Consider the following 21,109-nt stretch of genomic DNA (forward strand, 5'->3'; position numbering starts at 1 on the left):
AAAAAACCCCAAGAGCCCCTGGGTAAAGATTAAACATGTTTTTTCGATAATGAGTCCTCGGTGCTCTAACTGTGACAGCACAGACTCTGAATACCCACGAGGAGCCTACACTACGCACCCTCTGTCCCACTTATTCGGCAGTGGGAACCTGTTAACGACTATTTCAGTATCTCCAAACCCCATCTGGGAATCACAACTAAAGCCTAGCGTTCCACTCTATCTTACAATTCACAGATTCCTCAGAGACTTTGACCCCGGATGGCCTTCTAAGCCCTACCACCTTCTAGAACAATGGTTCTTAATCTATCTTTGTCAAAGACCCCTTAAGGAAGTCAATGTCTTCTCTCCAGAAAAATGCACATGCATCAAAACATGAGCATGTGATCTCCTAGTTTACAGACTCCACAAAGACCACTCACAAACCCCCTGGTGAAAACTGTCAACAAGGGGATTTCATTTACATCCTGTCTTAAGAAGTTGTGAAGAAAATACAGACTTTGAATGGGACAGTTTAACTTACGGTAATGGATCAGATACAGAGGTAAACTTGCATGGCATCTGTTAACAGAGGGGGCAGAAAAGCTAAGAAAGCATACTCTGAGATATAATTATTATTACTAACAGCTACAGGGTCCCCTTTCCCCTCCCCAAAAAAACCCAAGGTAGCTCACAATATTCATCCTAATGAACCTTTAAAGCCATCAATCCACTGCCGACTCAAAGTTCTCCTTCCAGCTAGGCAGGTCCTACATCCTCAGATCTATTTCTAATAAAATACATTTGGCCTCTGTAACACTTCAAATTAAAAGTCTGTCTCTCGGTCTCTATAAAGCTCTAAATTCCCAGTTGAGGGAGGTATATCGAATTATAATGTTCTTTTTACTCTAAGCCTTTCTTCTTACTTACTTTAGTATAAGCTTATTATGCAAAGCACTTTGGAAAAAGGAGAAAATTATGACACCACAGGTTAAAAATCCTTAAGGCATTATGACAGGCCACAGTAAGACAAAAAAACAAACAAAAATATACTGACAAATTCCAAATTATTTATTTTAAAAATAGAATTATGAGAAATAAAATATATGTTGGGATTATTAGCCACGTAAGTGGCTTTAAACCTTCATGTTAAATAAAAAGAGAATAAGTGCCCCGAGACTTACGTTTTGCCTCCGAGAGATTCTGGTTAGGGGACCAGACCAGCATGCCAAGATTTTCTCTTTCTTGACTGCGCCTTGCCAGTTTAGCTTGGTAGAAACAAAACAGAAAATCTTATGTAATTATTATGATTCAACAACTCTAACAAGCAATGAGTAACAATACTGCCTGGTATTTAAGCCTCAGAACATGGTGACGTCATCCACCTTTTCCCTAAACTTGCTTTAACTGAACCTGTGCACCTAGCATCAAAGGGCGAGGATGGAGAGGCGCCTGAATCAGCTCAAACAATCCACTGACAAGTCCTTTTCTGTTCTACTTTGACCTAAAAGCAGGTGCTCCATGGAGTTACTGTCAGGTGCTGTAGAGTCAGCGCCGACTCACAACGACCCCACACACAGAGCCAAACACTGCCAGGTCAGGTGCCATCCTCACAATCATTGCTAGGGTTGAGCCCACTACTGCAGGCACTGTCGATCCATCTCATTGAGGGTCTTCCCCCTTGCCACTGATCCAGTCCTTTACCAAGCATGATGTCCTTATCCTGGGACTGGTCCCTTCTGATAACATGCCCTAAGTACGTGAGACAAAGTCTCACCATCCTCCCTTCTAAAGCACGTTCACACTGCTTCCAACATAGATCTGGTCATTCTTTTGGCAGTCCACGGTATATTCAATGTTCTTCACCAATACTGTAATTCAATAGCATTAATTCTTCTGTCTTCCTTATTCACTGTTCAGCTTTCAAATGCATACGAGGCAATTAAGAACACCATGGTTTGGGTCAGGTGTGCCTTTGTCCTCAAAGTGACATTTTTGCCCAATTACTGATGGATATTTGCAGCTGTTTCTTCTCTTTTGATTTGGGCCACATCAGTAAATGAAGGCCCAGAAAGCTTTACTCCATACACATCATTAAGGTCAACTCTACTCTGAGGAGGTAGCTCTTCCCCAGTTGTCCTTTGAGTGCCTTCCATCTTCTGGCAGTAGATCAGACAACATTCCGCTACTATTCCTAAAGGTTTTATTGCTCATTTTCTTTCATAAGGAGATCACCAAGTCCTTCTTCCTCCCAGTCTGTCTCAGTCTACAAGCTCTGACAAAAGCTGTCCACTATGGGTGACCCTGCTGGTATCTGAACTACTATTGCACAGCTTCCAGAATCACGCAACAGGCAAGCACCATCGTTAAGACAAACTGACAGATGAGTCAGTAAAATACACTAACTGTGGAGGACGTATAGTTACTATTCCCATTTGACAGGGAAGGAAGCTAAGGTCATTCGGCTAGTGTGCAGCAGAGCCAGGATGGAACTCAGGCTGACGGGCCCCAGTACCCAAGAGCTTAAGTGCTATACTTTGCAGCCTCTGCTTTCAGACACTGATCATCCAACAGGAAGCCACATGTGGCACAGTGTTCAAATACTCTTTTAAAATCTGAATTCAACACTTTTCATCTTGTGTGATTCCTCGTGTTCACACTGGGCATTTCCTCCCAGCTGTTCATCATTTCTCTTTGTAGTCATAGCCCCAAGAATTCGGTGTGTACTTTGATCACCCTCAGCCTTCTCTGCCATTAATGACTTAACAATAGGAACCTAAAGACCCTTTAACCACTTAATTTTCAAAAGGAAATACATTCAAATTATTTTAAAATATCTGTGGTGGGAACCAGTAGGCCAAAAGGTGTACAAATGTCAAGTGTTGAGTTGACATGCATAAAGAGATTAACTGTAAGCAAGTCATACACTACAACCAAGATATTTAAACCTTTACTTTCAAAAAGTACAAAAGATTCAAGAGAAAAAGGGCTCAATTAGCCATGCCTTTACTCTGGTTAGGCCCAAACTCAGCCATTCTAAAGGTATTTTTAATCTTTTTCCTTTTCAATAAACTCCTCTGAAAACGTGAAAATTATGCAACAGGAATTAGGCAAGATTAAAAGATGAATTTGGGATGGGCGGAAACAGGCAGAATACCAAGGAAGGGGCAGAGGTGGCCTTTTTGAGTGTACCCTTTTTATGTAGTTAATAGTGACAATGTTAATGTTATACACAATCCTATTATTTTTAAAGATCAACAAGGATGCGGGGCAGGGAGGCCAAAAGAAAATAAAAAAACAAATGTTTGTTGTTCTTGTTATGTGCCGTCGAGTCAGACCCGACTCATAGCAACCCCTCCTTGGGTTTCCAAGGTGGTATCACTACGGAAGTAGATTGCCCAACCTTCCTTCCGAGGAGTGGCTGGTGGGTCTGAACCGCCAGACTTCTGGTTAGCAGTCAAGTAGGCACTACGCTATATTCCCAAAACAAAAAAGTCAAGAAAGGAATAACAAGCATCCACATTAGAAAGGTAGAATTAAAACTTTTTATTCACAGACCACATAATCATCTGTGTAGAAAACTTGATTGTACAAACATCTGAAAATAATGAATTTTAAAAGGTTGCCAGAAACAATGTCAATATTTTTAAAAATGTGTGTTTCTATGTGCTAGCAATTAACAATCAGAAATCAAAATTGAAAAATACCACAAACAGACATGAAAACTTTAGGGATAGGTCTGACAAAAGATGTGTAAAACCTGTAACTGAAATCTATAAAAACACTGCTGAAACCCTAACGATATAAGTCAACAGAGGCATTATAGCATACATATATGGGTGTAGATATCAAGACTAAGTATCATTAACACTGCAATTCTCCTCAAACTGTTCTCCAGATTCAACACAATCTCAATGAAAACCCCAGTGCACATCACATAAACTGATGAACTGATTCCAAATTTCATATGGAAACAGGGAGTCACTAAAATAGCCAAAAACAACTGTGAGAAAGAATAGGACTTTCATTCTCTGATTCAAGACTAATTACAAAGGTTTAATAATCAAGACTGTGTTACTAGCATAAAGAAAGAGAAACTGATATATGGAATAGAAGAGAATTCAAAGATAGAACCATACATATATGATCAACCCATTTTTCACAAAGGTGCAAAGGTAAAGTCCAATGAGGAAAAATAGTATGTTCAACAAATGATGCTGAAACAAATGTAAAAAATCTATTAACTTGGATCCAGACCTTGTACAATATACAAAAATTTACTCAGAATGGGTCTAAATGTAAAACCAAAAATTATAAAACTTCTAGAAAAAGAGAAAAACCTTGGTTTAGAAAAGGAGATTTTAGATGCGACCACGAAAACACAATCCAGGAGAGAAAAATTTCTTAAGTCAGACTCCATCCTGAGAAAGAACTTGTGATCTTTTAAAGACATGACTGAGAAACAAAGAGTGAAGCCAGAGGGATGGAGAGACAATCATCACAAATCACACATTTGATAAAGATTTGTATCTGAAATATACAAAGAATTCTCAAAACTGAACAGTAAGGAAATCTGCTTTAAAAAAAAAGAGCAAACAATTTCAACAGATACTTCACCAAAGAATAAGCACATGAAAAGATGCTCAAAACCATTAGTCACTAGGGAAAAGCAAATTGAAACAAAAATGACCTACCACACCTATTACGAAACATAAAATTAAACAAAGACAATACCAAGTGACAGGAGAATGCAGGGACCTGGAACCTCCATGCACCGCTGGTGGCAATGCACAATGGTACTCATACCTGGCAGTTTCCTAAAACAGTAGTATAATGAAACCTGTGAGAGATGGAACTTTGTTTTTCTGGATTTTGAAAGTTTTCCACCTTTGAGAGGGCCCAGTCTCACCACTTTTCTATCTTTTGTGTTAGTGGAAAATATTTGAGTTTTCCTTCTCTGACAGGTTTCCACCTTACAGAGGTTTCAGTTTATGCAGGTTTTACTGTGTGTCCATTCAATGGAATGTTACGCAGCAATAAAAAGGAATGGACCACACAACAGCATCAATGTATCTCAAAGTAATTGTGCTGAGTGACAAGTTAGATATGGAAAGTCGAAGACTATCTGAATTCCGTGGTGCTGGACTGCAATGAATGGTATCAGCAGGAACTCATGGTTTTCAACATAAAAGACAATAAAAATATGCAGGCAGTCCCTGGATTATGAACAAGTTCCATCTCTAAATTTGTCTTTACAAGTTCCATCTCTAAATCTGTCTTTAAGTCGAGTTTGTACTTAAGTTGGAACAGTGCTTTGTAGCTAACATTAATCAATTGGCTGTCTTAGTAAACGGTATATAGTGTACTTTTGTATGCATAGAAAACATTAAAGAAACACTTCCAGATACACTGAAACATCATTAACTTAAATAATACAGTAATAATGTTTTGATATACCTTGCAAAGTAACGCCAACCTGCTATGAAGAAACACTCTATGTACCTCAAAATTTTAACATAATAGGCTTTATGGAGATTGCATAAATCAGACCATTAGTAACATGAGGACTGTCTATAGATGTGTGCACACATACACACAAGCCCATGGATGGCAAAAGGTTGGCAGTTCAAATTCACCAGTGGAAAAAAGGCCTGGGTGAGAAGAATACAGCCTGTGATAACCCTATGGAGCGGCAGCTGTATTCTGAAATACTGCAGGGTTGGGGTCGCCACCAATAAAAAATCGACTTGAAGGCAAAGGTTTTTTTTTTTTTTTTTTTAATACGTATATATATGCAGGTATCTATTCCCCAGCTCTATGCAAGAAGCTCCTACGGTCCAGCTTCTCAAATTATTTGTTCTGCTTACAGATTGAATAAGGGAAAGGATTTATGGTATTTGCTAAATCTGGATGGTAGTCATGCAAATACTATTTTCTGTATCTTTTATAATTGGACAATTTCAAAACATTTAAAAAAAAAAAAACATAACTGGAATGGAAGGCTTTCACTGTGTGATATGCTGTAACTGAATACTACGTGTTCCAAATTAAAATCATCTTGGCCCACACTGAGGGAAATCTTCTCCTAGCCTATTTTCTGTTCTGCCCTGAAGCTCTGAATTAGTTATTTCTCAGTCTGTAATGCCATACTAGACTTGTCAACTGTTTAGGAGCAGAACTGCAATCTTCTTCTTTTTTTTTAAATAAAATTAAAAAAAAAAAATACATAATTCACATATCATACAATTCACCCTTTAAAGTACACAATTCACTGATTTTTGGTATATTCACAGACGTGTGCAATCATTACCACAGCCAATGTTAGTATATTTCATCACTTCAAAAAGAAACCTCATACTCTTTAGATATCAGGGAGCTCTATCTCGTTATCCTTCCCACTAAGGTCCTGACTTAAGCAACCGCAAATCTACTGTCTCTATAGATTGCCCTACTCTGGATATTTCATATGAATAAAAGTTTCAAGGTTCATCCGTGTCATAGCATGTATTAGTACTTCACTGCTTTTTATGGCCGGATAAAATTCCATTGCATAGATAGACTACATGTTGTTTATCCATTCATCAGCTAATGGGCATTTGGATTGCTTCTCTAAACTCACTGCCCTTGAGTCAACTTGACTCATAGCGACCTGTCCTTGGGTTTCCAAGGCTGTATCTCTACAGAAGTAGATAGCCCAGTCTTCGTTCCAAGGAGTAGCTGGTGGGTTTGAACCGCCAGCCTTCTGGTTAACAGTCTAATGCCTTAGGCACTACACCACCAGAGCTCCTAACTCTGAGGCAGGGATGAGGCAAGGATGAGGTAAATAAACTTAAGAAAGCAAAATTACACTACATGTAGTTTGAGTAACACTGATAATCCTTCCATAATTTTATAGTGGATACAGTGAAGAAGAGTTGATGTTTTTGAGCTGTGGTGTTGGTGAAGAATGCTTAAAGTACCAGGGACTGCTAAAAAGAACTTGTTAGTCTGTCCTGGAGGAAGTGCAGCCAGAATGTTCCTTGGAGGCAAGAATGGCCAGACTTCGTCTCACCTACTTTGGTCAGGTTGTCAGAAGGGACCATTCCCTGGAGAACGATGTCATGCTTGGTAAGGTGGAGGGTCGATGAAAGAGGGGGAGGCCCTCAAGGAGGTGGACCGACACCGTGGCAGCGGTGATGGGCTCAAGTGTAACAAGAATTGTGGAGCTGGCTCAGGACCAGATGGTGTTTCGTTCTGCTGTGCACAGGGTCGCTATGAGTTGGAGACAACTCGATGGCATCTAACAACAACAACAGTGAAGCAAATGACTGGAGACCCAGTGTCTAAAAACACTTGGGCAACAAACAAGCAACTTTAAAAATCTCTAACTCTAACTATAAACTGAAAACTACCCCTTTTCTACTACTCTCTCTGGCCCAGAAGAAAGCTAACTTTCCTGGAGGATTAGGCTCTCAGGTTGGCACAGCTAAGATCAACCAATATGAGCTCCATTCAAAGATAAAAGTCTGCAGACAACGAACTTCAAATATATTAACTATCAGATGCAGCTTGACGGCACATAACAACAACAACAACTAGATGCAAAATGGTAAAACATATGAAATGTTTAAAACAAGACAAAGTAGAGTTGCAAAAATGGTAAGCAAGAAGACAGCATCAAAATTTATCAGAAAGCTTTGAAAAAGAGCCAACTAGAACTTTTTTTAAAAAAAGTATAATCATCCCAATAAAAAACTTCATGGATAAATTGAAGAGCAGACTAGATAGTGCCAAAGCGCTATTAAGTTAAAACGTCATGGACAACACAACATATAGGTAAGATGAAAATATAAAAGATGAGTTAAGAGTTATGGAGAATGTAAAAAATAAGAAAAACATGTATCTAATCAGGGTCCCAAAAAGAAAACGGAACTGAAGAGAAGCAATATTTGAAGCAATACAACCTGGCAATTACATAGCTACAATGAAAGCCATGAATCCAGAGGAAGCACAGTGTCTACCAAGCAGGAGGATAAGAAGAAAACCACACTTAGGTGCACTGTGATAAAACAAGGACACCAGAGACAAAAAGATGATCTTCAAGAAGCCTGAGACTTGAGCTTAAAACTACTCACTTAGCAATTCAAGTTCCAAACATAATGGAGGGCAAAGAGCATGAATAATACCTGTCCAGCACTGAGAGACAATCTTTGAGAGGACAGCAGCCTGTGCAGTCCTCAGAAACAATGGCAAAATAACAATGTTTCCCCATAAACAAAAATTGGGGGAGAGTTTACCTACACTAAGGAATTTGCTCAAGAAAGAAAAAAATCCTGAAAGGCATATCGATATGCAAAAGAAGAAATAATAAGTAACAAAGACTTTGTAGTAACTGCCCGTATGATCATATCCAATTTTAATGGCTTAAAAAAGAACAGAACTAAATATTCTGGACAATAATAACATGTAAGTTTGAAGCAGTCATCACAGCTAAAGCATTCTAAGGTTCTTATATTGTTCTGTGTGGTGCAGTGAATTACTTGGTAGGGCTTTTCTAGCCACAGTTTTTTTGTTTTTTCTTTAACTTCCAACAGATTACTGGGTAGGACCATGCAAATAAGGTATGTAGAACTCTGATGTTGGGTTGGTTAGTTTTGTCACTCTGCCAGGCTTAAAAGGAGCCCTCCTAGAGTAGCCACTACCCCAAACAAACACCCAAAACTTAAAAGTGGGGGCAAAGACAGGCACACTGATAAGGCAATTATAATTTTATAATGTACCTAATAAAGCAGCCTCAAAACAAATAGGGCAGAAATTGAAGCTGACAGATTCATCATCACACAACTGAGAGATTAACATGTCACTCTCTTTCAGCTGATAGCTCAAACCAAATTGAGATACAGAAGTGAACACAGTGAACAAGCTTTGGTACTAGACATACTTTGAAAGCTGAATCTAATAGAGTATAAACACTCTTCTCAAGCAAATTTACCAGATATTTACAAAAAATATGGCCATTACAAGACCATAAAGCAAAGCAACTCTAAGGATGTTTCAAAGAGCAGGTAGCATAGAGATTACAGTGTCTGAGTGGAACACAATTAAAAGTTAATAATTAAACAATAAAAACAAAAATCTTCACACATTCAGAAATTATATTAATACCCACCTAAATTAATTCTGGGTCAAGGAAAAAAATCTTGCCCAAAAAGTAAGATTACTTAATACTGAAAAATAAAAGACTATAAACTTGTGGCTATAAATGCCTATAATAAATTAGAGAGACTAAAAATTACCAAGTGTTCAACTTAAGAACTTGGAAAGGACATTAGAATACACCCAAGGAAAGCATAAGGCAGGCAATGAAGAGCAGAAATTAACAAAACAGAGACAGAAAAGGAAGCTTAACAAAGCAAAAATTGGTCCTCAAAAAGACTAGTAGACTAATCTGAAGAATTTGATAAAGAAAAATAAAAGGTACAAATAATTTTAGGAATTTAAAAAAAGGGGGGGTAAGTCCAGATTCATTCAAAAATAAAGATAAAATACTACCAACAACTTTATGCAAAATTCTGAGGATTTAGCAAAGGGATTTTGTATGGGATTATTCATAAGCATGATGTCCTCTCTTGTAGTACCAGCAGGATTGTTAACATTTACTGACCAATTACTATTCATCAGGCACTACTCAAACACTTCACACGTATTAACTCATCTAATATTTAATCCTCACCAAAAACCTGAGATGAGTAATACCATCCGCCAGCCACAGATGAAAGGACAGGTACAGAAAGGTGAAATAATTTGCATAAAGACACCTTGCCAGCTCTATCTTGTAACAGCTCTAAGTACAAGGTAAATGAGACCACTCTGTACACTGTTCATGGTGGGGTGCCTGTGTGGGAAGAAGAGACTACTGGGTACCGGAAAACAGAACACTGACTGGAAAGGGGAGGATGAAGCCACAGAGGAGGAGGGAAGAAGACCAGAAAGAGTTTCAGCAGGTTCTTAGGTGATAGCCGAGGTGCATGGGATCAAGTCCCATGTTGTTCCTAACATACATACAGCCAATTATCATCCCTTGCACTGTACACGGCAGATTTCTCAGTAAATATTTACCCAGCTATAATGTGAATTCTGTGGTAGAAGAGAACTCATTTTTCCATCTTTCACTTGCCACTGCTTAGGGCATAGTATCTGGTACAAAGCAATACCTTTGAGTCAATTACTTTCCAAAGCTTTTCAGCTGTTCTAATCGTTAAACCTAGCAGAATGTACTCTGATTATTATCAATGGAGCAATAACCACTCTAGAAAGAAATGCCTTACATATGAATGGGGTTTTGTCCATTTTTACACGTATAGGGTGAACAAAGTCGAGAATCTAATGCAGAGCATTAAATGGCCGGTGACTAGTAAGTAACAGGAGATGTTAACCTAAACTGACCCTTTTTCTGCTCTTTTTCTTTCTTCAACACTTGTGTTCCTTGGGCTCCTCTTTTTCTCCTAGTACTATTCACTCTTCCTGCTACATTCAGGATTTCTTATACCATGTCCATACTAATGACCTCCAAATCTGTATCTCCAATGCAAAATACCCCATATAATCCAACAGCCACTCAAAAAGCATTCCAAATTAACATGTTCCTAATTTGTTTCCCTCTCCCGCACCCTGACCGCCACCACCATTGAGCTGTCTTGTTTCTCTCTGAATCTGGCCCGATTGCTCACACAACCACCAGCCTCCAGACAGATTCCTGTACATTACCGCAGACCCCTCCTCCTTGTCTTCTACCAGTCCCTCAGTTCACTGAGACATGCCAACTGCTCCTCCTCAAATTTTCTCAAATTTCTCTCCGTCCACAGCCACCGTCTTAAGTCTAGGCCTTCATCTTTTCTCATGGTGTCTTAAGGGCTCCAGGTTAACCAAGAATAAGCATACAATCCTGGTCCCAAATTCAGGGAGCTCGGTGGCATAATGCCTATGGCACTTGACTGTTAACCAGAAGGCTGGCTGTTCAAATCCACCAGCCACTCCTCAAAAGGAAGACTGGGCAATCTACTTCCATAGTGATACGGCCTTGGAAACCCAAGGAGGGGTCGCTATTAGTCGGATCTGACTTGACAGCAGTGACCTTGGTTTTTGACTACAGCTAGAGTAATCTCTCTTCATCATTTTCCATATTTAAAATCCTGCCACAGACATGGAGCCTAACTCTCCACTCCTAAGTGTGGACTGCACATAGTGACTTCTTTCCAAATAGTACAGTATGAAAGGAGGAGGGGGAGATGAACTTTACAGCGGAGAAATGTGACAAACACAACCTCAACCGATGTCAACATCAACAGTGGTAAGAAATGCTGAGTATGTACCCTTGATATAATGTGATAAGTATAGTACTTACCCTGTGCTCTTCCTCCCCAAATCCCATGCCTATTAAATCATGAGAGAGCGAGCAGACAAATCCCCGTAGAGAGACAGTCTACAAAACACCTGACCAGGACTCTTCAAGACTGCCAAAGTCACACAAAAAAAAGTCAAGTCTGAGAAACAGTCACAGCCAAAAGGAGACTTAGGAGACGTGGCAACTAACTGTGATGTGGTATCCTAGATGGTAAACCAGGATAGGAAAAGGGTATCAGGTAAAACTAAGGAAATATGAATATAATATGAACTTCAGCTAATAATAATGAACTACACTCCCCTATTTCTCTGAACAATGCCCTAGCAGCAATTTCACAAAAGCACATGAATCATATGGGCAAGCCTATACTGAGGTTTCACCGTGGTTACCACCACCAAATGCTCCAGCAGAAACACTCACACCACAGGCTGACTGGCAGTGAAGCACCAACATCAAAGGGATTACAATCAACCAGTTGCCAGTGAGTCAGTTCTGACTCATGGTAGTCCATGTAAGTCAGCCCAGAATTGTGCTCCACAGGCTTTCTCAATGGCTGACAGCTTTTTTGGAAGTGGATCACTAGTCCTTTCTCCAAGGTGCCTCTGGGTAGACTTGAACCTCCAACCTTTCTGTTAGCACCTCAACCATCTGCACCACCCAAGGATTCCAAGAATGAGGGATGTTCCCACTAATCCTGTAACACTGTATTCCAATCACCTACAGCACTTCTTCATGGGCCAGTGAAAACTTCTACTATTGATACTCTAGCTGTGAACCATTGAAATTATTCCTGTGTTAGACAAGGTACTTACACAGAGCTGAGTTAGGAAATAAAGAACACAGAATAACTGGCAGAGCAACACATCAGAAGGGGGTATAGAAAAATTAAATGCATTGCCGTTGAGTCAGATCCGACTCTATTGCTCAAATTTCCTTCTGAGGAGTGGTTGGTGGGTTTGAACTGCCAGCCTTCTGCTTACCAGTCAAATGACTTAGGTGCTACATCACCAGAGCTCCCATATAAAAACTGGCCACCAAAAATGTAGGTGCAGCTGTACTGTAAATTAGTTCAGGCTTTCTGAAGGGCAGTCTGGCAATGTCTACCAAGGCTTCTAGCTATTTATCCAAGAACAAAATAATCACAGATGTATGTAAAAGGTCTACAGGGTTGTTCATCAAGTACTGTTGGAAATAAGACCAATGAGGAACTCAAATGTTGAACAAGAAAGGCAAAGTATGGTATAACCATACAGTAGAAACTGTGCAAGCATTTAAAAGAAGGTTAGAGAAGTAAGTTTAATGACATGGGGAAACTATAAAGTAAGAGAGAGCAGATAACAAAAGAATTACTATAGTATGATCCCATGTTGAGGAGGAGAAAGGCCAAATATAAATGTATTCAAAACAATAAAAGAAGAATAATCACCAATAAACTGTTCACCACAGCTTTCCTCTGGAATATTTAGTCTTCTCTACAAGACTGGAAGAGTTTGAGAAACACCATGTACAGGCAGTCCTTGGCTTACAAATGTCCTACTTATGGACAAATTGTACTTGCTTTTTATTATGCAAATTTCCCTCAGTTTGAAACAAATGAACCAGCCCCTGATTGCAACAAATTCTTCATCATAATCACCTTCATGTGTTGCACTTGAAGCATTTAAATCACTGGAAAAGCTTCCAGGCTTTTCTTACACTGAAGGAAAGCGAAATAAAACCTGAATGCACCTGTTCCAACTTACCTACAATTTTGACCTAAAGACACACTTAGGAATGGATCTTGTTCCTAACCTGGGGACTATCTGTACTACAGAACCATTCATTGTAACAACTCATTTACAAGTAAAATTGTGTTTCCATAAACAAAACTACATATACTAAAATCCTGACGTACAAGGAAAGGTTTATATACAGAAGGACACTTTCTTTGTTGGTTACTAGGGGTGGGATGAGAGGGCATGGGAGGAAACACTGCAAAAATAAAATAAAATTCTGACCTAATAATCAGTCTAGGAAAAGTAGCAATCCCACTCCGTCTCCCTGATGCCCTCTCCCGTGTTCCAGGTTCTCCCTGTGCTCACCTCCAATCACAGCACAGAGGGCATCTCAAAGTACTTGCTAGACTCTGAAGGCAGATTCATGTTTACTTCTTATTCCTCATCTTTTCACAAAGCTTAACACTTAGTAAAGGATGGTACTGTTGACTAAATTTTTCTTAAGGAAACTTATTTTCTTTCCAAATAATCACATATGAAACTCAAAGAAAATTAATACACCCTTCTCATCAAAATAACAACAGGGAAGGCACAAATATTTAGCAAATACTAAAATAACAACAAAGGAAATTCATCCATGAACAAAATAACCTTACCACAGAAAATTATATGGAACAAAGAAATTAGCAACACCACACACACATACACACACACACAAACCACATAACAAAATATTAACAATAAATTATACTTGTTGATAATTGTGCTGAATATAAATGGATTACATTTACATTTACAGAGTATTACAGACTTGGTAAGAAAATATGACCTATCAATATACTGTCTACAACAAAAACACTTTAGACATGAAGACAAAAACAGACTGAAAATCAAAGGCTGGAAAAAATGTATCAAGCAAATGGCAATCAAAAAAGGACAAAAGTGGAAATAATTTCTGATAAAATAGACTTTATGACAAAAATCACCATAAGAGAAAAGGAAGGGCATTATACAATGATTTAAGGATCAATAGAAAAAGAGGATATAACCATAATAAGTATGTACACACCCAATGAAAAACAGGTAATTTTCAAAACACATAAATCAGACTTTAACAGGATTGGAAGGGGAAACAGATTAACTCCACAATAATTGTTGTTGTTAGCTGTCATCCAGTTGATTCCGACTCACAGCAACCCTGTCTACAACAGAACAAATACACCTGAGCCCATCGTTGCAGTCACTGTGTCAATCCATCTTGTTGAGGGTCTCTTTCACCTTTTCACTCTCTACTTCACCAAGCATGATATCCTTCTCCATGAAATGGTCCCTTCTGACAACATGACCAAAGTACGGGAGACGAAGTCTGGCCATTCTCGATTCTAAGGAGAATCTTGGCTGCACTTCTTTTAGGACAGATTCGTTCATTCTTCTGACAGTCCACAATATTTTCAGTATTCTTCGCCAACACCATAATTCACAGGCATCAACTCTTTGGTCTTCCTTATTCACTGTCCGGTTTTCACAAGCACATGAGGTGACTTAAAATATCATGGCTTGGGTCAGGTGCACATTAGTCTTCAAAGTGACATCTTTGCTCCTTAACCCTTTAAAGAGGTCTTTTGCAGCAAATTTACCCAGTGCAACACAATGTCTGATTTCTTGATTGCTGCTTCGATAGGTGTTGATTGTACATCCAAGTAAAATGAAATCCTTCACAACTTCAATCTTTATTTATCATGATATTGCTTACTGACTGGTTCAGTTGTGAGGATTTCTGTTTCATGTTGAAGTGTAATCCATTCTGAAGACTGTAGTCTTTGATCTTCATCAGTAAGTGCTTCAAGTCTTCGTCATTTCTGGCAAGCAAGGTTGTGTCATCTGCATATCACAGGTGGTTAATGGCTCTTCCTCCAATCCTTAATGCCGTGTTCTTCTTCACACAGTCCAGCTTCTTGTATTATTTGCTCAGCACACAGATTGAATGTTGTTGTTAGGTGCCACTGAGTCGTCTCCGACTGGGAGCAACCCTATATACAGCCAAACAAAACACTGCACAGTCCTGTGCCAGCTCCAGGATCCTTGCTATACTTCAGCCCATCACTGCAGCCACTATGTCAAGCCATCTTGTTGAGGGTGAAAGCATACAACTCTCACATACACCACTCCTTATTTCAAACCAGGCAGTATCCCCATGTTCTGTTTGAATGACAGCCTCTTGGTTTATGTACAGGCTCTTCATGAGCACAATTAAAGTGTTCTAGAACTCCAATTCTTTGCAATGCTATCCATAATTCATACTGTCAAATGCCTTTGAATACTCAATAAAACACAAGTTAACATCTTTCTGGTATTCTTTGTTTTCAGCTAAGATCCATCTGACATCAGCAATGATATCCCTCATTCCATGTTGTCTTCTGAATCCAGCTTGCATTTCTGGAAGTTCCCTGGCAATCAACTGTTGCAACCATTTTTGAATTATTAGTAAGCAAAATTTTACTTGCATGTGATATGAATGATATTGTTTGATAATTTCCACATTCTGTTGCATCACCTCTCTTTGGAATGGGCACAAATACGGATCTCTTCCAGTCAGCTGGCCAGGTAGCTGCCTTTAAAATTTCTTGGCACAGATGAGTATGCACTTCCAGCATTTGTTGAACATCCGTTTGTTGAAACATTTCAATGGGTATTCCATCAATTCTTGAAGCATTGTTTTTCACCAATTCTTTAAGCGCATCTTGGATTTCTTCCTGTAGTATCATCAGTTCTTGGTCATATGCTACACCTAATATGGGTGAACAATTCTTTTTGGTACAGTGACTCTGTGTATTTCTTCCATCTTCTTTTGAAGCCTCCCTGCATCATTCAGTATTTTGCTCATAGAATCCTTTAATATTTCAACTTGAGGCTTGAATTTTTTTCTTCAGTTTTTTCAGCTTGAGAAAAGCACGTTCTTCCCTTTTAGTTTTCTAACTCCAGGTTATTATAATACTTTGTCTTCTCAAGCTGCTCATTGACATTTTCTGTTCAGCTTTTTTATCTCATTTCTTCCATTCGTTTTAGGTACTTCAAACAAGAGCAAGTTACAGAGTCTCTTCTGGTCTTTTCTGACTTTTTAATGACCATTTGCTTTGTTCACATATGATTTTCCTGATGTCATCCCACAACTCATCTAGTCATTGGTCACTGGTATGCAATGCATCAAACCTATTCTTCAAATGATCTCTAAATTCAAGTGGGTATAAATCAAGGTCATATTTTGGTTATTGTGGACTTGTTTTAATTTTCTTCAGCTTCAACTTAAACTTGTATATGACCATTAAGGTCTGTTCCACAGTCATCTCCTAGTCTTGTTTTGACTGAAGATACTGAGCTTCTCCAACACCTCTCTTCACAGATTTCCTGATCTGATTCTTGTGTAATTCCATCTGGTGAGGTCCATGTGTGTAGCCATTGTTTACGTTGTTCAAAAGGTACTTGCAAGGAATAAGTCTCCAGTCTTGCAAAATTCTATCATGCAATCTCTGGTGTTATTTCTATCATCAAGGTCTTGTTTTGCCAACTACCGATGATGATTCTTTGTTTCCAACTTTCACATTCCAATCACTAGTAACAATCAATACAACTTGATTTCATGTTTGGTCAATTTCAGACTGCATAAGTTTGTAAAAATCTTCAATTTCTTCATCTTTGGCTTTAGTGGTTGGTGCATAAATATGAATAGTAGTAGTATTAACTGGTCTTCCTTGTAGGCATATGGATGTTATCCTATCACTGACAGCACTTTACTTTAGGGTAGACCTTGAAATGTTCTTTTTGATGATGAATGTGATGCCATTCCTCTTTGATTTGTCATTCTTGGCATAGTAGACCATATGACTGTCTATTTCAAAATGGCCAACTACAATCCATTTCAGCTAACTAATGCCTAAGGTATCAATTTTTATGCATTCCATCTCATTTTTTACAATTTCCAAATTTCTCACATTCATACTTCATACATTCCAGGTTCTGATTATTAATGGATGTTTGAAGTTGTTTCTTGCCATTTTGAAGTCTTGCCTCATCAGCAAATGGTGGTTCTGAAAGCTTTACTCCATTCACATCATTAAGGTCAACTCTACTTTGAGGCGGGAGCTCTTCTCCAGTCGTACTCTGAGTGCCTTACAACCTGAGGGGCTCATCTTCCAACACTATATCAGAAAACATTTCAGGGCTATTCATAAAGATTTTCTGTAATATACTAGACAATGTTTCACTACTATTCATAAAGTTTTCACTGGCCAATTTTTCAGAAGTGAATGGCTCCTTCCTTCTTCCCACTCTGTCTTAGTCTGGAAGCTCCACTGAAGACTGTCCACCATGGGTGACCCTGCTGGTATTTGAAATACTGGTGGCACAGTCCCTAGGCTCACAGCAACATGCAAACCCCCACAGTGTGACACACTGTCAGAAGACTGGTGGACAATAATAGTAGAAACTTTAATACACCACTTTCAATGAACTACAGAACTAGAAAGAAACTCACCAAAGACAGAGAAGAACTAAACAATACAATCAAACAACCTGACCTTACAGACATATGCCAAACACTTCACCCAATAACAGCACAATATAATCTTTTGTGCATATGGAATGTTCTGCAGAATAGACCATATATTATGGTACAAAGCAACCCTCAGTAAGTTTTAAAACATCAAAATACTGCAAAGCATCTTCTTAGATCACAATGCTATAAAATTAGAAAATGACAACAGGAAGATCAAGGGAAAGAACAGTAAACACATGGAAACTGAATAGCACCTCCCTAAAAAACTGCTGGGTAATAGAAGAAATTAAAAATGTCCTTGAATCAAGGAAAAAAAAATAACAACAACATACCAAAATCTTGGGACACAGCAAGAGCAGTGCTCAGAAGGCAATTTACAGTAATAAAGATTTGAGTAGAAATAAATGAAACAGAAAAAGAAGAGAAAGAATCACAAGACTAAAATTTGGTTCTTTGAATAAAATTGACAAACCTCTGGTAAATTTAACAAAGGAAAAGGAGAAGATGCAAATAACAAGAATAAGAAATTAAATGGGCGATGTCACAACAGAACCTCTGAAATAAAAAGAATAACATCAGGACAGTATGAAGAATTGTACTACAATACATTTGAAAACCTAGAAGAAATTGACAGATTTTTAGTAACATACCACTTACTTACTAACACAGACAGAAGTAGAAAATTTGAACAGATCCATAACAAAAGAAGAAACTGAGTAAGCCATTAAAAACTACCAACAACAAAATAGTTTTGGCCTAGATGGCTTCACCGCAGAATTCCACCAAACATTTGGAGAAAAGCTGACACCGATCCTACCCAACCTATTGCAGATCACAGAAACAAACAGAATCCTCCCAAATTCATTTTATGAAGCAAGCATAACCCTGATACCAAAACAAGGCAAAGACACCACTAGAAAGGATAATCATAGACCAATATCTCTCATGAATATAGATGCAAAAATCTTCAAAACATCGTAGACAAACAGCTCCAACAAGATAACAATAAAATAATACATCATGACCAGGTATCATTCAAGGATGGCTCAACTTGAGAAAAACAATCAATATAATCCATCACATAAGTAAAATAAAGAAAAAGAACCATGTGATCATATCAATCAATGCAGAAAAGGCTTTTGATAAAATCCAACATCTATTCTTGATTTAAAAAAAAGAAAAAAAGAAAAAAACCTCTCAGTAAAACAGGAATACAAGGGAAATTCCTCAACAGAGTAAAAGGCATATATGTGAAACCAACAGCCAACATTATTCTCAATGGAGAGAGACTGAAAGCATTCCTCTCGCAAACAGGTACCAGACAAGGATGATCTCTATCAACACTTCTACTTAACACTATATTGGAAGTCCTAGCAAGGAGAATAAAGCAAGAAAGGGAAATTAAAGGCATCCAAATTGGTAATCAAAACAAACCAAACTCAGTGCCATCAAGTTGATACCGACTGACAATGACCCCAATAGGGTTTCCAAGGCTGTTAATCTTTAGGGAAATAGACTGCTTCATCTTTCTTCCATGGAGCAGCTGGTAGGTTCAAACCATCAACCTTTTGGTTAGCAGCCAAATGCCTTTACCACCACACCACCAGAGCTCCTTCCAAATTGGTAAGGAAAAAGTAAAATTAACTCTATTTGCAGATAATATGGTCCTATGCATAGAACATCCCAAGGACTAAGCAAGGAAACTACTGGAACTAACTGAGAGAGTCAGCGTACTGAGATCAACACAAGATCAACACACAAAAATCAGATGGATCTCACTGCATTAACAAATAGATCTAAGGATAGTAAATAAGAAAAAGAATCCCATCTACAATAGCTACCAAAAAAGGTGAAATACTTAGGAATAAATTTTACCAGGGACACACAAATGACCTATACAAAGAAAGCTACAAAACATTACTACAAGAAACTATGAGAGATCGACATAAATGGAAGAACATACCATGCTCACGGACAGGAAGAGTTAATGCACTGTGAAAATGTCAGTACTACCCAAAGCAATCTACAGATTCAATCCAATCCTGATCCAGATTGTATCAGAATTCTTTAAGAATATGGAAAGACCAATCTCTATTCCCTGGAGAAGGATGTCATGCTTGGTAGGGGTGGAGGGTCAACGAAAGAGGGGGAGGCCTTCAACGAGATGGATCGACACGGTGGCTGCAATGATGGGCTCAAGTATAGCAGGGATTGTGGGCTGGCGCGAGATAGGGCAGTGTTTCGTTCTGTTGTGCATGGGGTCGCTATGAGTCGGAAACGACTCGACGGCACTTAACAACAACAACAACAACAACAATCACTAATTTTATATGGTAAGGAAAGAGACCTCAGATAAGTAAAGCACTAATAAAGATGAACAACAAAGTAGGGAATCTCTCATGGACTGAATTGTGTCTTCCTAAAATGTATGTCAATTTGGCTAGGCCATGATTCTCAGTGGCTTAAACATTATGTAATGTGGCAAATATGTAATGATATCCCATGATACAATCTGATGTGGTAAACTGATCAGGTGTAAAAAAATTAAGATTAAGGGTTTGGGACAACACCCTTAGTCCCATTGTAGCCCTGATCTGATATAAGGGGAACTTCCCTGGGGTGAGGCCTGTATAACCTTTTACTCTTACAAGAAACAAAAGAAAGAAAATAGAGAAGGCGGACCTACTACCATCGAGAAAGAGAAGCCAGGAGGAGAAGGCATCCTTTGGACCCAGGACCCCAGCGCAGGGATCCTCCCAGGAAAGTCTGCATCTACAGCCAGCACTTTAACTTGGGCTTCTAGCCTCCTGAACTGTAAAAGAATAAAGGTCTGTTTGTTAAAGTCATCCATTTGTGGTATTTCTATTATAGCATACAAAATTGACACAAGGTCTCACACTCCCCTGACCTCAAAAACTATTATACAGCCACAGTAGTCAAAACAGCCTCATACTGATACAACAACAGATATGTGGACCAGTGCAACAGAATTAAGAATCCTGAAATAGATCCATCCACCTACAGACAGCTGATCTCTGGCACAGGGCTGAAACTCATTCAACAGGGAAGAAGAGAGTCTCTTTAACAAATGGTGCTCACAAACCTGGATATCCATTTGTAGAAAAATGAAACAAGATCCATACCTCACATCATACACAAAAACTAACTCACGATGGATCAAAGACCTAAATGTAAAACCTAAAACTATAAAGTTCATCAATGAAAAAAATAGGGACAAACTTTGGGGCCCTAATTTATGGAATTAGGAGGTGTGGTAGTACAATGCATAAAGCATTTGGCTGCTAAACAGAAGGCTGGTGATTCAACTCACCACCTGCAGGATCAAGATAAGGCAATCTACTTCCATAATGATTTATGGCTTTGTAAACCCATGGGGGTTGCAATGAGTCAGAATCGACTTAATGGCAGTGGGTTAATTTATGGCATAAACAGACTATTAAACATAACGAAACATGCAGAGAT

General features: G+C 38.7%; 1 protein-coding gene across 1 annotated transcript in view; it reads right to left on the minus strand.

The window, feature by feature from the left end:
- Positions 1-21,109, minus strand: part of RCOR1 (REST corepressor 1) — a 270,759-nt gene that overhangs the window by 114,415 nt on the left and 135,235 nt on the right. The window contains exon 3 of the mRNA XM_007953114.1: positions 1,161-1,244. Within this exon, the coding sequence (XP_007951305.1) occupies positions 1,161-1,244 (84 nt within the window). The remainder of the gene's footprint in view (positions 1-1,160; positions 1,245-21,109) is intronic.

The sequence above is a fragment of the Orycteropus afer genome, unplaced genomic scaffold (assembly GCF_000298275.1).
Source record: "Orycteropus afer afer isolate SDZICR_OR568_19922 unplaced genomic scaffold, OryAfe1.0 scaffold00371, whole genome shotgun sequence".
Lineage (NCBI taxonomy): Eukaryota > Metazoa > Chordata > Mammalia > Tubulidentata > Orycteropodidae > Orycteropus > Orycteropus afer.